The sequence below is a fragment of the Rhincodon typus genome, chromosome 5 (assembly GCF_021869965.1).
Source record: "Rhincodon typus isolate 14 chromosome 5, sRhiTyp1.1, whole genome shotgun sequence".
NCBI lineage: Eukaryota > Metazoa > Chordata > Chondrichthyes > Orectolobiformes > Rhincodontidae > Rhincodon > Rhincodon typus.
Window position 1 is genome coordinate 66,595,973 of NC_063336.1, and position 15,852 is coordinate 66,611,824.

Genomic DNA, 15,852 nt, shown 5'->3' on the forward strand with positions numbered 1-15,852 from the left:
CAGCGGATAGAGTATGATGCTCTTCGGAGGGTCAGTGCAGACTCAATGCACTGTACAGATTCTATGGTAAGCCCCACATACTCTGGCTTCCAAATTTAAAAAAAAACTATAAAAAGGACCTATACCTTTTTTAATCTGTCGAATTGTTAAATCTTGTCATTACAATGAAATAGAGTAGTTAAGTGTGCCATATGCTAGCTAGAGTTACGAAGATGAAGATCATTTCACCATGCTTGTCTCAATTTTGGATTTACATACAGTAGCATAAGGTAAGGAAGATGCTTTAACTAATCCATTCCATTCTAATTAGCTGCAGAATACAAATGCATCAAACCTTACAGTAAACACTTTGACTCTTTTGATTTGTTGCTGCTCCCACAGTTTCTGATCATCATCCTCCTCTTCATTTTTTAAACTCTCATTGTCACTTTCATTTACACCTGAAATTATCAAGGTTATAGATTACTACAGTTAAGTAGAATACAACTAATAGGACCATGAGTAAGCCATATGGCCCTTTAAGTTTATTTAATTGTTCAATAACATCATGGCTATATCTGCATATCAACTCCACTTTCCTGCTCCCTCCCTATTTCCCCTAATTCACAGTGCCCAATCATACACAAATAAGGCTGACAAAAAAGACAAAACAGATGGCTTGGCATAAACATTATGGGTGGAAAATATAGACAGGAAAACAAATTCAACATTCAAGAACTTTGACAACATTCAGGATAGAACACTGTTTATTGGTATCCCTCATCATCTGACTGAATATGCATTGCCTCCAATTACATTCTTTCGGCACTAGGGACAGGATGTTTTGCAGCAAAATTACTTGAACAGCAGCCCCCTTCACTGTGACCTCCTCCATGCAGAAGAGCAATGATGTAGTGGGTACACATCACCTCCAAAACACAAGCTACCCTAAATTGGTCATATACCCTGTTACTTTCTTATCACTAGCTCAATGTCTTGGAATTCCCTGCCTAACACCACAGTGCAAGCACCACTGCCACAACAAATGTGGTGATTCGAGAAGCACCAATGGCCTCTTCTCAATGACTCTAGAAGTGGACAACAAACATGATCTTCGATAATCAAGCACATTCTGAAAAACAATTCACAAATAATGTAAAGTTGATCTGAGAAATATTGCTTACATTATCAAAAGTCACCATAAGATATTTCTAGATCAAGTAAGCACTGAGGTCTAACTAGCAGCTAGATAATTAAACCCAACATCCAACAATTTTACTGACCTTCTCAGGAATTGATCAGATTTGACCAGATATAATTTGCTGCCATACAAACCAAAGAATTGCAGTTGCCGGACATTAGTTTAAAAAAAAACAAAAATTACCAAAGAAACTCAGCAAGTCTGGCAGCATCTGTGGAGATGAATCTAAGGAAGGGTCACTAGAACTAAAACATTGATACTGTTTTCTCTCCACAGATGCTGTCAGACCTGCTGAGGTTTTCCAGAAATTCATGATTTGCTCCCACTTTGCTCCCCCAATATGGTCTGTCAGATGCAGCAACCAGCTGTGAACAATATCCCCAGCACCGTATGCCATTCTCAGCAAGAAGAATTATCAATCCATAAATGCCATATCCAGAGGGTTAAATCTGGCATTACAAAACACAATGAAGTTAGACTACAGAATGAGGAGTCTATTGTCATTCGGAAAGATGAATGAACAACCTCAATTATGTTTCACCACATCTACGAGGACACCAATTGATTCTCCGGTTCCTTCATCTGTCGGATCTGTTTTAATGATGCCACCTTCCAACACAATACTTTTGAGGTCTTCTTTCCTCCTTAACCAAAGGTTCTGTTCCCTCCCTTAGCCAACAAGGTTCTCGACCATATTTAACACATTTCCCATACTTCTGCTCTTACCCACTCTCTCCTTGGTTGGTTTGCCGAGCTGGTTTATTGTTTCGCACATGTTTCCTTACCATACTGGGTAACATCCTCAGTGCAGCCTCCAATGAAGCGTCGGTGTGTTTTCCCGCCTGGTTTATAAACTCTGGAGTCTGTTGACCTGGATTGCCTCACTTCCAGTTTTCCTTCATAGTGGAGTGTATATGGGGTTGAGTTCAATGTGTTTATTAATAGCATGCTTCGTGGAGTGCCAGGCTTCTAGGAATTCTCGTGCCTGTCTCTCCCTAGCTTGTTCCAGGATCTTGGTGTTGTCCCAGTTGAATTGGTGGTTCTCCTTGTCCATGTGGATTGAGATGAGTGAGTATTGGTCATGTCTTTTTGTAGCCAGTTGGTGTTCATGTACCCTTGTTGTTAGTTTCCTTCCTATTTGTCCGATGTAGTGTTTCTCACAGTCTCTGCAGGGAATCTTGTAGATGACATTGGTCCTGTCCATGGCGGGGAGTGGGTCTTTAGTTCGGGTGAGCAGTAGTCGTAGGGTTGACGTGGGCTTGTGTGCCACTCTGATGCCCAGCGGTCGTAGGAGTCTTGTGGTTAGTTCTGATGTGTTCCTGATGTAGGGTAGTGCGATGAGTGTGTCGGGGCGTGTAGTATCTTCCTGATGTTGTTCGTGTAAGCATCTTCTGACCCAGTTTTTTGGATATCCATTTGCCTTGAACACTTGGAAAAGGTATTCTGCTTCCTCTTGGCGTAGTTCCGTGTTGCTGCAGTGTGTTGTTGCCCTTTTAAATAGTGTTCGCACGCAGCTTCGTTTGTGTGTGCTGGGATGGTTACTGTTGAAGTTCAAACGAAGCTGCGTGTGAACACTATTTAAACGGGCAACAACACACTGCAGCAACACGGAACTACGCCAACAGGAAGAAGAATACCTCTTCCAGGTTTTTAAGGATAATGGATATCCAAAAAACGGCGTCAGGAGATGCCTACACAAACAAGATCAGGAAGATACTCCACGCCCCGACACACTCATCAGACTACCCTACATCAGGAACACATTGGAACTAACCACAAGACTCCTACGACCGCTGGTCATCAGTGGCCCACGTCAACCCTACGACTACTGCTCACCCGAACTAAAGACGCACTCCCCGCCATGAACAGGACCAATGTCATCTACAAGATCCCCTGCAGAGACTGTGAGAAACACTACATCGGACAAACAGGAAGGAAACTAACAATAAGGGTACATGAACACCATCTGGCTACAAAAAGACACGACCAATACTCACTCATCTCAATCCACATGGACAAGGAGAACCACCAATTCAACTGGGACAACACCAAAATCTTGGAACATGCTAGGGAGAGACAGGCACGAGAATTCCTAGAAGCCTGGCACTCCACAAAGCATGCTATTAATAAACATATTGAACTTGACCCCATATACATTCCACTACGAAGGAAAACCGGAAGTCAGGCAATCCAGCTCAACAGACTCCAGAATTTAAAAACCAGGCGGGAAAACACACCGACGCTTCATCGGAGGCTGCACTGAGGATGTTACCCAGCATGGTAACGAAACATCTGCGAAACAAACAACCAGCTCGGTGAGCCAACCAACCTCAACACCCACAACCTGAGCTACAAATCTACTCCAAAACCTTAGATACTCTCTCCTTGTCAGACCATGAAATGGATCCCCTTGTCCTCCCTTTCTGCTGTACCAATCTCCACTTTCTAACTTTTCCTAGTTCTGATAAAAAGTCACAGTCTTGAAACATCCTTTCTCTACAGATGCTGCCATAACCTACTGAGTATTTTCAGCATTTTCTGTTCTTCTTGCAGCTTACCAACACATGCAGTATAAATTTTTTTCAACCATTAGACCATGGTCTGTGTTAAGTTTGATTGATAAAACAATTAATAAACCAGGACAATTAAGAGAAATCAAGGATTATGTGGTTATACAACTCACTGCTGTTTATGGACTCTTTATGTGTACAATTTAGTTGCAACATTTCCCATTACTACGTCAGCAGATAAACTTCAAAAGGTCATGAATCTCTTTGGGACATTGTATGATTGTGAAAGGCATTACAGAAATGCAAGTTCTTCCATTGATCACCTACCCTTACCACTTGAAGACATGACATCATTTGGAACCCAAGTCTTACCAATTTCTTCTGTCATTCTCTCTCTCTGTGTTTTCAATTGCTTGGTGAATTCTATTCTCCTTTCATGATTATCAAGCTCATCATCACTGGGGTCTTCTTCATTTGGATTCGATGGCAAAATATCATCTCTTCCAAACGAATGAAGAGGAATGAAGTCAGCTTGGGCTCTGGCCATCTGACGCTGTTTACGAGCAGCATGGATGTACCTAGCACTTGGAATCACACCTGCAACGAACAGAATACAGAATGAAGACGAGAAAAACAAAAGCCACCATCTACCTGTTCAAAATAAAATACTTTAAAGCGAAAAACATACAACCAGGATATAATTCCTTTAGATCATACTTTGGACACAAATCTACACTGTTAAAACATAATGGCACCCTTAACTACACTCCTTCCGCTAAAACATGTTTTATTCATTAATGGAATGCAATAACTTAGACCATATTCCACTAGTTGTATAAATGCATCTTTCAGAAATTATCATTTATTTTGTCAATTATTGTCATTTGGCCTAAGCTATAGCAAAAAGCACTGAACAATCCCAACAGAGAACATTAAAGTAATTTATTTTCTCCCATCTTTCACAGTGAGAAGGGATGCACCATTCAACAAGATTATAGAATAAAAGCTGGCATTATATAGTACCTTTAACATAGTAACGCATCCCAGGCTCTTCACTGGGTCATATCAAAAAAATTACTGACTCTGAGCCAAAGTAAGAACCATTTCAACAAGTAACCAAATGCTTAGTCAAAGAGGTAGATTTTAAGCGGCACCTTAAATGGATATAAAGGGTGGAGAGACAAATCCAGAGATAAGGGCTTAGATGACAATGCCATAGTCTTCAATTATGGAAGAAAGCTAACAAGGGAACCATAACAGTCCAGAACACAAAGAATGCAGAGATCTCAAAGTTTAGCAGAACTTGAGATGATTACAATGGCAGCGAGGAGCAAGGCCATGGACTGAATGTGGCAGTACTTGATCTCATCTGTTGAATGTGGGCTCAATTAGCTCCATTCATAACATGCTGCTTCTACTGTTTAGCCTGTAGTCATGTGTTGCAACTTCACCAGGTTGGCAGTTCATTTTTATATTTGCCTAATGCTGGTACTGGGATGCCCTCCTTCATTGAAGAAGGATCAATCCCTTAACTCAATAATAGAGTGAGAGATATGACAGACTATAAATTTACAGACTGTTGCTGCTGATGGCCCACACACCTCATAAAGATCACTGTAGTAAATATTTTCTGAACTTTATTCAGTGCTTCTACTTTTTATAGCAGAGACAAAACTGTACTCTATGCAAAGTGCTGCCTGATAGATACTAGGGATGATGTGAAGTAGAGAAGCTGGGATTTTTCTCCTTAGAAAGGAAATGGTTTCAAGGAGATTTGCTGGACATGTTAAAAATTATGATGGAGTTTGTTAGAGCTGATGCAGGGAAACTGTTTCCACTGGCAGGAAAGTCAGTAACCAGAGCTCTCAAATTTTAAATAATTCACAACAAATATCAAGTAAGCAAATTAACCCTTTTTTAAACATAGCAAGTCATGTTTTGAATTTGATACCTAAAAAGCTTTTGGAATTTGATTCAACAGCAATATTTTAAAGGAAATTTAATGTATACTTGAAAAGGGCAACTTGTCAATCTATAAGAGAAACTTGAGACTAGTAGGATGGGTTTTTATGAGTGGCACAGACACAATGGGCTAAGTAGTCTGCTTCAGTGCTTTAAGCTTGTATTCTCTGAAGCAGGGCAACTACTTCCTTATGCTGCTTATAAATGCTGTGGAAGTGAACACTGCTGAAAACAAGTGCATGTGAGCAATTAGCAGACCCAGCTGCAGAGAAATAAATGACAAAAGGTCCTGCTGTATAAACACTACTCATGTGCATTCAAGAGCAGCAACTACTGTCCTATTCCCATCTTTTACTTTAACAAACCAAAATAGCCAATAAATATTCAACTTTATTAGCAGTCTTTAAAATTCCAAACCTGGTCCTATTTTGCGCTGATATATCGTTGCTGTCTCAGTTTCATTAGCTGTTGAATTAGTTTCTTCATTTTCTGTATGAATTTCCAATGTCTCCTCATCTGAACTGCTTTCTTTTTGAAAGTCTCTTGGTGTGGAATCATGAAAAATATTCTCATCTAGGCAAAGAGAACGTGACATTTATCAGTAACAATAAATCAGCATATGACTCACAAGGATAGCCAAAGTCTGTTGATTTTTTTCAAACAGCATTGTATTTTTCAACATATGACACCTCACTTTCACACAATACTTTCTCCTCTATCTGCAAACTTAACTGAACAGAATAAATCTTCAAACTATCAATTTTGCTTACATTGTACACTGAGGAAAGTTCCATTCCAATCTGAAGGACAGGACAGAAGTAGGAGCACTATTTGTGCTCTGTCTTTGTAGTGACCAGAGCAACAATTTTAGAATACAGGCTACTTGACAAAACACAACTTGAATATTACTAAAAAGACAGACTTGCTGCCAAAGTTTTTAATTTTGCCCTCATTGGGACAAATGAATGAAAAACAAATTTTGAACAATAACAACAATGTATACTACAGCAGAAAAAGCTGTTTATTGGTTGGCAAGTTAACTCTCTTGGCCAAGGCATTGGCAGAGGGAAAAGGAACAGGAAACTAAAGGTTCCCCAAGCGAAGGGAAAAAATAGATAAGAGTTTGTGCTCCTGCTGGAATTAACATGTACAGATAAACATCAGACGACAAAGGATCAGATTCAGCTGCAGTACTGAATATCCAAGCAGCTGTTAATGTGAAGATTCACATGTGAGTAATTGGCAGGTAAAGAACAACCAGTATCCACAGAATTGTATCTAAACAACAGTTAGCAAAAAGGAGAGGTGAGGAAACAAAAATGTGAGAATAAAAATGTATGTGTATATGTTGCAACGGCATTATTATAAACCATTAACAAGCTCTGATTACTCTCATTAAAAACACGGTCATGAGGTTTATTTTGAGTGCGGTGTACTGAGGAGTGCAAAAGTGCCACAAAATACAGACCATTTCACTGAACTATAGAAGTTCAAGCACCTGACATAATCTGATAAGAAACACCAAAATGAAAATATTATTTATTAAACATTTTCATTAGTGTTCAAATACATATAACAATTCCAAATTCTTTTAGCAATTCTGATAAAGTTTACCTTTAGAGATATCCTCAGCTTGTTCAATATTATTCTGCTTTTCCTTTTTCCAATGTGACGAAAATAAAATGGTGTTTCCAGTTTTCTTTACCTTAAATTCTTCTCCATCCTCTACATTTAGAAAAATAAGACATATTATAAGTTTATATCGACAGTTTCTAAAATAGAAGGGAGTGAGATAGCCAGACAAAGCAATTCGCAGATTCTCCTCATCATAAACCCTGATATTGGTAGGGAAAAAGACACAAAACTAAAACAATCAGGATCAATGTTGTAGAGTAGATCTGTAAAAACAGATGCCTGACAGTGAGGCAGAAGATTGAATTCAATTACAACAATAAAATTCAGTAAGTGCCTTTCATTCCCTCTTATCAACGATTTTTGGATTCTTACCCTTAGACCATTTAATACTTCTGGCTATTCAAAATTGTTTTGTGTTCAAGTTGTGGTATATTGCAAATGGGTAAGGCCATATTCAATTTCTGGTCAATGTTGGACACTGACACACCAGGGAGATTTACGGAACAACCACTTAAAAACTCTGCAACTAAGTTATTCTTTCGATTCATTGGCTTTCATTAGGCATACATTCTCACATGACACTAGAAATAAAATAATGCCACATGTAAATTCCATTTATATGGAAGAGAATAATTACTTGGGACTATTTTAAAATTATATATGGTCACCACAGTAACCCAAAAACAAAGCCTCTCATATCCCCAAATTCAAATTAAGCTAGACAGTGGCCTAAACTCGAACTGAATCGGATTAAATAATAACAATTACATCCAGCTGAGGCGATGACAGTGATTTGGAGACACATTCGGGAGTAGGCAGGAATGTGGACTTGATGATAAAATCGACTATGATCTTATCAAATGGCTGAGCAGGCTCGAAGGGCCGAGGGGCCTACTCCTGTTCCTAATTCATATGTTTATAGAAGTTCAAACTGAATGATTCAATCCAAAGCTTGATTATATAGTTTTGACCAAGTGACTTGAATACAGGTTTCAGTCCAAATGGTCACAAGTGACACAGTCTATGTAAATGCAACAAATGTAAACTTTCCTTCCTCATCCTTCTTGACTTGTCCGCATTCTTTATCACTGCTGGCCAACTCATTCCACTACATTTCTCCCTATTGTCTAGCTGGACTGGGATTTAGTTCACTTGCTTCCATTCTTATCTAAATAATTGGAGCCAAAATGTCACTTGCAATGGATTTTCTTCCTAACCCAGCACTGTTACCCGCAATGATCTATCCTTAGCCCTATCTCTCATTTAAGTGCTTCTCCAAACAACATCAGTAAACACAGCGATAGTTTTTAAGTACATACGGATGACACACAGTTCTACCTTAGCACAAACTCTGACTCCCACAGTTACTAAGTCTCCAGGGAATTTATCTGGCCTCTAAGGCTTGACTAAAAATTTCTTCCAGATAAATACTGGAGAGATTTCAACATTTGATGTCAATCCCAACTTCTTTAAACTCTCTGTTCCATAGCTACTGACACCATTTCTCACCTTGACAACAGGCTGAAATTTAACTAGACCATTTGCAACCTTGGTATCACACTTGACCACAAAACAAGATTCCAATGTCATAAATCGCACCAGCACTAAAGACTGCCTGTCTCCACCTCCATAATATCACCTGACTTCACTCAGTCTCACATATCCCCTTACTGAAATCCTCATTCAGGCCTTTGTTACCTCAAGACTCAATTATTCCAATGTACTCCTCTCTGATCTCACACATGACATCCTCCATAAATGTGAAAGTCTTGCTTTATAAATTCTCATCCTGCTTTTCAAATGCTTGCATGGCTTGCTCTCCCTAACTCACCAGTCCCATAAAACAGATATCTGTGCTGCTCTAATTCTGGTCTTTTGTACACCTCCAATTTTAATTGTTCCATCACTGGTAGCAATGCCTTCAGTTGCCCAGTTCCCAAGTTCTGGAATACCCACCATGCTGTGAAACACCTTGAGGTATTTAATGAGCTTGAGGTATTTAATGAGCTATTGCTGTTGCTGGAGGAACATTATTTCTGAATTCAGCACTATAAGATCTTCAGTATCTCATCCAGAGCTATGCTGTCACAGTTCTGAAGAAATCATGGCAGACTTGAAACATTAACTTTGTTTCTCTTTCCACAGATGCTGCCAGACCTGCTGAGTTTCTCCAACATTCTCCCTGTTTGTTTCAGATTTCCAACATTTGCTGTAGTTTGCTTTTATTTGAATGTTTAATTCACTGCCACTTCTCTTCCAGGACAGAAGTCACACAGCACCAGGTTATAGTCTAATGGGTTTATTTCAAATCACAAGCTTTCAGAGCATTCCACCTGAGAAAGGAACAGCACTCTGAAAGCTTGGAATTTCAAATAAACCTGTTAAGACTATAACCTGGTGTTGTGTGACTTCTGACCTTGTCCACCCCAGACCAACACCAGCACCTCCACATCATGACTTCTCTTCTGGGAATGTCTATCTTGAAGTTCTGCTTTTGTCTCCATTGGGATTTCAGTTCTAATCTTTTGGTTTATTCACATTCTTTGCTTTCTATCTCTCTTCTAGTTTGGGATAAAGTGTTAACCAAAATGCACTTTCACAGCCACATCATCTTCCTCAGTGTCTGGTTCTGGTTCCACGTTACCCCTCATAAATTCCAATCGATGTTCCACTCTTCACATTTTAACCCAACCAGGATTACAGGCATTTCCGAGGCACACAACTCTCCTCAGATATATTTCTGAAGAAGGGTCCCAACCCGAAATGTCAAATTTCCTGCTCCTTTGATGCTGCCTGGCCTGCTGTGTTCCTCTAGCTCCACACTTTGTTATCTCCTCAGATATATGCTCCAGGCTGCATCCTGCAGTCCTGAGGGCTCGGCATGGTGGCTGAGTGGTTAGCATTGCTACCTTAGAGTGCCGGGGTCCAGGTTCAATTTTAGTCTTAGGTGACCAGCTCTGTGGAATCTGCACATTCACCCCATGCCTGCATGGGTTTCCTCTTGGTGTTCTGGTTTCCTGCCACAGTCTGAAGATATGCAGGTTAGGTGAATTGGCCATACTAAAATGCCTTGTACTGTCCAGGATGCGCACATTAGGTGAATCCTGTCTCTGGGGGGAGGGTACTGGGTAGGATCGTCTTCAGAGGGTCGGTGCAGACTTGATGGGCCAAATGGAATCATTGGGATTCTGTAATCCACACACAGTGAGGAGCGCTGTCAACTGCAAACTTGACCTCTCTCTCCATTAGCACCGACTCACACCATCTCCCAGCTGTCCCAGTCTCCAGTCCATTTCATTCTTCTTCTCATTTGATTCTTTAACAAGAAACTATGTTCCTTTCAGATGCCAAGGAAGAGTGCCGAAGAATTCGTACCAGATGAAGCATCAACTCTCTTTCTCTCTCCACAGATGCCGTTGGACTGGAGTTTCTCAAGCATCCTCCATGTTTGTTTTGACATTATCACTTGCTGTGTTCTTTATAGAATACTCCTGATGGTGTATGCCCAGGGACAGAAATTTCCTGTTCAGATCTCTGTATATTGCCCATTCTGTATCAGAAGGTTTTGATCAGTAGAAAAAATGAGCCAATTTGAGTTTTGGGGAATTCAGGTAGAAAGGGCACTGTTATTTGAATTGCAATTCCACAAAGCTGTCAACAGATTATCACCTTGAAGTATTAAGAAAGTTAATTGTTTCTATTTCAGATGCTGCCTGACCCAGGTTTTTCAAATATTTTGTGTTTTTAATCAACCACTCGCAATAGAATGAGAGATCTAATTGAGGTATGTACGACACTTAAGGTGACTGACGAAGTAGATCAAAAGTAGTTTACTCGTGTGAGACAATGTACAACTACGAGTCATAAGGAGTAGCAGATTTAAAAGAGATAAAGGAGAATTACTTCTCACAACGAGTCGTGAATCTGTGGAATTCATTATCTGAGATTGCAGTGAACTGTCAAGCTTCACTGATTTCCATTTGAATGTGTCTGGTTTTATACAATATCTACAATTTATAGATATTCATTACCCAAGGATATTCCTTCAACAAATGAATCCCTGAAAATTTACAGGAGTTTCAAAAGTATGTATTAAAATGGGTAAAACCTGATCCTGAAATGCTGAGTGGATAATCCATCTTGGCCTCCTTCTGAGGTGCCCAGCATTACAGATACCAAACTTCAGCCAATTCAACTCACTTCATATGATAGCAAGAAATGGCTGAAGGCCTTGGATACAGTAAAGGTTATGGGCCTTGAGAATATGACAGCAATATAATTCTGAACATTTGGCTGCTGAACTTGCTGCATGCCTAGTCAAGTTGTTCCAGCACAGGTACAACTTTGACATCTACCTAATGTAGAAAATTGCCCAGGTACGTCCTATGTACAAAAATAAATCAGTAAAATCCAAGTTGGCCAATTACTGCACTGAAAGTTTACTCTCAAATTCATTAGAGTAATCCCATATGGAAAACTGGTAAAGAATGTAAAAGCTCATGGGATTCAAGTTAACTTAGCAAGTTGGATCTAGAATTACTGAAGTGACAGGAGACACAGCATGATAGTACAACACTGTTTGTGAGACTGGGACCCAGTAGCATATGAAAGGGATCAGTGCTGTGTCCCTCATTGTATGTGATATTCATAAGTGACATAAATGAGAATGTGGGGTGGATAATAAGTTACGGATGACATAAAGATTGACTGTGTGGTTGACAGTGAGGAGAAAGGCGTTAGGCTACAGGAGAATATAAACAGATTGATCAGATGGGCAGATAAGTGGCAAATGGAATTTAATCCTGATAAATATGAGAGAATGCACTTTGGAAGAAGGAACAAGACAAGTACTCAATGAATGGCAAGACACTAAGAAGCTCAGAGGAACAGATCTTAGGGTGCCTGCCCACAGATACCTGAAGGTGGAAGAACAGGTTAATAGGACAGTTAAGGTGGCATAAAGGTATGCTTGCCTTTATCAGTTGTAGTATAGATTATACAAGCAGGAAGGTCATGTTGGAATTGTACAAAACCATAGTTAGGCCACAGCTGGATTACAGGGTGCAGTCCTGGTCACACAAATGAAAGGATGTGAATCCACTGTAGGGGGTGCAAAGGAGGTTCAGTAATATGTGCCTGGAATGGAGCATTCAGCTATAAAAAGAGAGGCTGGATAGGCTTGGGCTATTTTCTTTTCTTTGCAGCACAGAATTGAGTGAGGAACTTGACATACAACTATGAAGAGCATGGATAAAACGAATAGATAGCAAATATTCTCCTTAGTCAAAGGATCAACGAGGGACAATTTTAAAGTGAAAGGCAGGAGGTTTACAGAGGATCTGAGGAAAAATATTTTCACCAAGAGGGTGGTGCGCGTCTGGAATCCACTGCTTGGGAACATAGTTGAGGTGGGAAAGCTCACAATCTTTAAATAATACATGGATAAACGCTTGACATAACATTCAGGGCTATGGGCTTCATACGGGAAAATCAGAGGTGTAGGCAGTGTATTTTTGATGGTTCAAACTTGATGAGCCGAACGCCTTCTTCTGTACCACAGAGAGAGTAGGAACTGCCGATGCTACAGAATCTGAGATAACAAGGTGTAGAGCTGGATAAATTAATTTTCTGAAGAAGGGCCCAGACCCGAAACGTCAGCTTTCCTGCTCCTCTGATGCTGCTTGGCCTGCTGCGTTCATTCAGCTCTACACCTTGTTATCTCCCCTTCTGTACCACTGTATGGTTCCATGATTGTAAGGGATGTAACACACCCCCACCTGTGGCTCCAAGTTATTGCTGTAAAAATGGTTCAAGGTTTGACATATCTGCAGACGCCCAACAGGCGGACTAATATGCAGCATTAGTTACCTTCTCTGTCGTAGCCAAAGCTCAGCAGACTCCGGTCACAGTTATGGGTTTGACTGGTATGCTTTGCAGCGCCCCATTCGACTACAGCTTCCTCGTTGCCACTGTCTGCTGAGGCTGAGCTGGGGCTGGCGGACTGGGCCCTGGTTAAGCCACAGGTTGGTGGAGCGGGTATGACTGCAGCCCTGGTTCCAGCTCCGGGCTGAAGCTGCTCCTGATCATCCTCGTCGCTGGACTCACTCCTCCTGCGGCGGAAATTCCGATTCGGATTCTTTCGGAACATTCTAAAGACAATCACAGACAGAACACGGCGCCCCGCAACGTACGTGGAACGGACCGGAAAGGAGAGGGAATCTTCCACTTATTGATTGTAAGGGGGGGTGGGGGAAGGATGACAACATTGATAAACATTTATCGCAAACATTCCAGTTTAATTTTCAATACCAACACAATACGTAAGTGAATCCTAGCTATACTCGATTAGTACTATCCTATTTTTTCCATCAAAAGATAAACGACATACTGTTTTTAAAATCTCACCAAACGTCAACCCCTATTAGATTCTGGGTTTGCTTGATATTTGTAGCGAAGAGACTGGACAGAGTTAAAAGAAAATTAAGAACTGTGGATGCTGATTCAGAGATAACACAGTGTGGAGCTGGAGGAGCAAAGTGGGCCGTCTTCAGAAGGGTCCCGACCCGAAATGTCAACTTTCCTGTTCCTCTGATGCCGCCTGGCCCGCTATGCTCCTCCAGCTCCACACTGTTATATCTGTGGAGCTGGATGAACACAGCAGGCCAGGCAGCATCAGAGGAGCAAGAAAGCTGACCTTTCTGGTCTGGATCCTTCTTCAAAAATGGGGGAGGGGAAGGGGACTCAAATAAATAGAAAGGGGGAGACGATGATAGAAGGTGGATAGTGGAGCGGATAGGTGGGAGAGAAGACGGACAGGTCAAGGAGGCGGAGATGAAGCTGGTAAAGGTGTGTGTAGGTAGGAAGTGGGGGTTGGTCAGTGAGGAGGGAGGGGCGGGTAGGTGGCAGAGAAGACTTACAGGTCAAGGAGGCGGAGATGAGAGCGGGGGCTGGTCCTGGGATGAGGTCAGGGGTGGGAAGATTTTGAAGCTAGTAAAGTCCACATGAGACCATTGGGTTGTAGGGTTCCAAGGCAGAATATGAGGTCCTGTTCTTCCAGTTTCTGGGTGGCGTCATTGTGACACTGGAGGAGGCCCAGAATGGACATGTCGTCCAGGGAGTGGGAGAGGAAGTTGAAGTGGTTCGCAACCGGGAGGTGTTGTCGTTTGTGGTGAACCGAGCGTAGGTGCTCCACAAAGCGGTCTCCGAGCCTCCATTTGGTCTCCCTGATGTAGAGGAGGCCACATCAGGAACAGCGGATACAATAGACCACATTAGCGGATATGCAGGTGAATATCGGTTTAATGTGGAAGGTTTTGTTTTGGGGCCTGGGATGGAGGTGAGGGGGGAGATGTAGCACCTCCTGCGGTTGCAGGGAAAGGTGGTGGGGCTAGTGGGGAGTGTGGAGTGGACGTGGGAGTCGCAGAGAGAGCGGTCCCTCCGGAAGGCAGATAAGGGTGGGGTCAGATTGCAGGTGTCAGAAGTGGCGGAGAATGATGCGTTGAATCCAGAGGTTAATGGGGTGATACGTGAGGACAAGGGGAATTCTGTCCCGAGCCTCCGCTTGGTCTCTCCGATGTAGAGGAGACCATGGGCCCAAGCTATGCCTGCCCCTTTGTAGGATACGTGGAACAGTCCCTCTTCCGCAGCTACACTGGCACTATCCCCCACCTCTTCCTCCAGTACATCGATGACTGTATCGGCGCCGCCTTGTGCTCCCACGAGGAGCTCTAACAGTTCATCAACTTTACCAACACCTTCCACCCCAACCTCAAGTTCACCTGGACCATCTCTGATACCTCTCTCTCCTTCCTGGACCTCTCTGTCTCCATCTCTGGTAACCACCTTGAAACTGATATCTATTTCAAGCCCAACGACTCCCACAGCTACTGAGACTACACCTCCTCTCACCCACCTTCCTGCAAGAATGCAATCCCCTATTCCCAATTACTCCGCCTCTGCCGCATCTGCTCCCAAGATGAGGCATTCCACTCCCAGACATCCCAGATGTCCTTGTTTTTCAAGGACCGCACTCCCCCCCCCCCCCACCACTCCAGTGGTCGAAAACGCTCTCGACCGCATCTCTTGCATTTCCCGCTCCTCAGCCCTCACACCCCCTCCCTGCAATAAAAACAAAGACAGAATTCCCCTTGCCCTCACATATCACCCCATTAACCTCCGGATTCAACGCATCCCAAGACCAGCACCCCCATCATCCCTGCCTCCTTGACCTGTCCGTCTTCTCTCCCACCTACCCACTCCTCCCACCTACTGACCAACCCCCACCCCCACTTCCTACCTACACTCACCTTTACTAGCTTCATCCCGCCTCCTTGACCTGTCCGTCTTCTCTCCCACCTACCCTTTCCACTATCCACCTTCTACCACCTTCCCCTCCTTCCCCTCCTTCCCCTCCCCCATTACTGAAGAAGGGTCCAGACCCAAAACGTCAACTTTCCTGCTCCTCTGATGCTGCCCGGCCTGCTGTGTTCCTGCAGCTCCACAGCTTGTCATCTCAGACTCCAGCATCAGTAGTTCCCACTATCTCTGTGTGTTATATCTGTGGAT

The 15,852-nt window shown here is 42.3% G+C and overlaps 1 protein-coding gene across 1 annotated transcript in view; it reads right to left on the reverse strand.

The window, feature by feature from the left end:
• Positions 1 to 13,511, reverse strand: part of gcfc2 (GC-rich sequence DNA-binding factor 2) — a 45,127-nt gene extending 31,616 nt beyond the window's left edge. The window contains exons 1-5 of the mRNA XM_020519709.2: positions 13,156 to 13,511; positions 7,267 to 7,377; positions 6,070 to 6,225; positions 4,063 to 4,287; positions 340 to 440 (exon numbers count right to left, since the gene is read on the reverse strand). Coding sequence (XP_020375298.2) covers positions 340 to 440; positions 4,063 to 4,287; positions 6,070 to 6,225; positions 7,267 to 7,377; positions 13,156 to 13,435 — 873 coding nt within the window. The 5' untranslated portion in view covers positions 13,436 to 13,511. The remainder of the gene's footprint in view (positions 1 to 339; positions 441 to 4,062; positions 4,288 to 6,069; positions 6,226 to 7,266; positions 7,378 to 13,155) is intronic.
• Between the last annotated feature and the right edge of the window lie 2,341 nt (positions 13,512 to 15,852).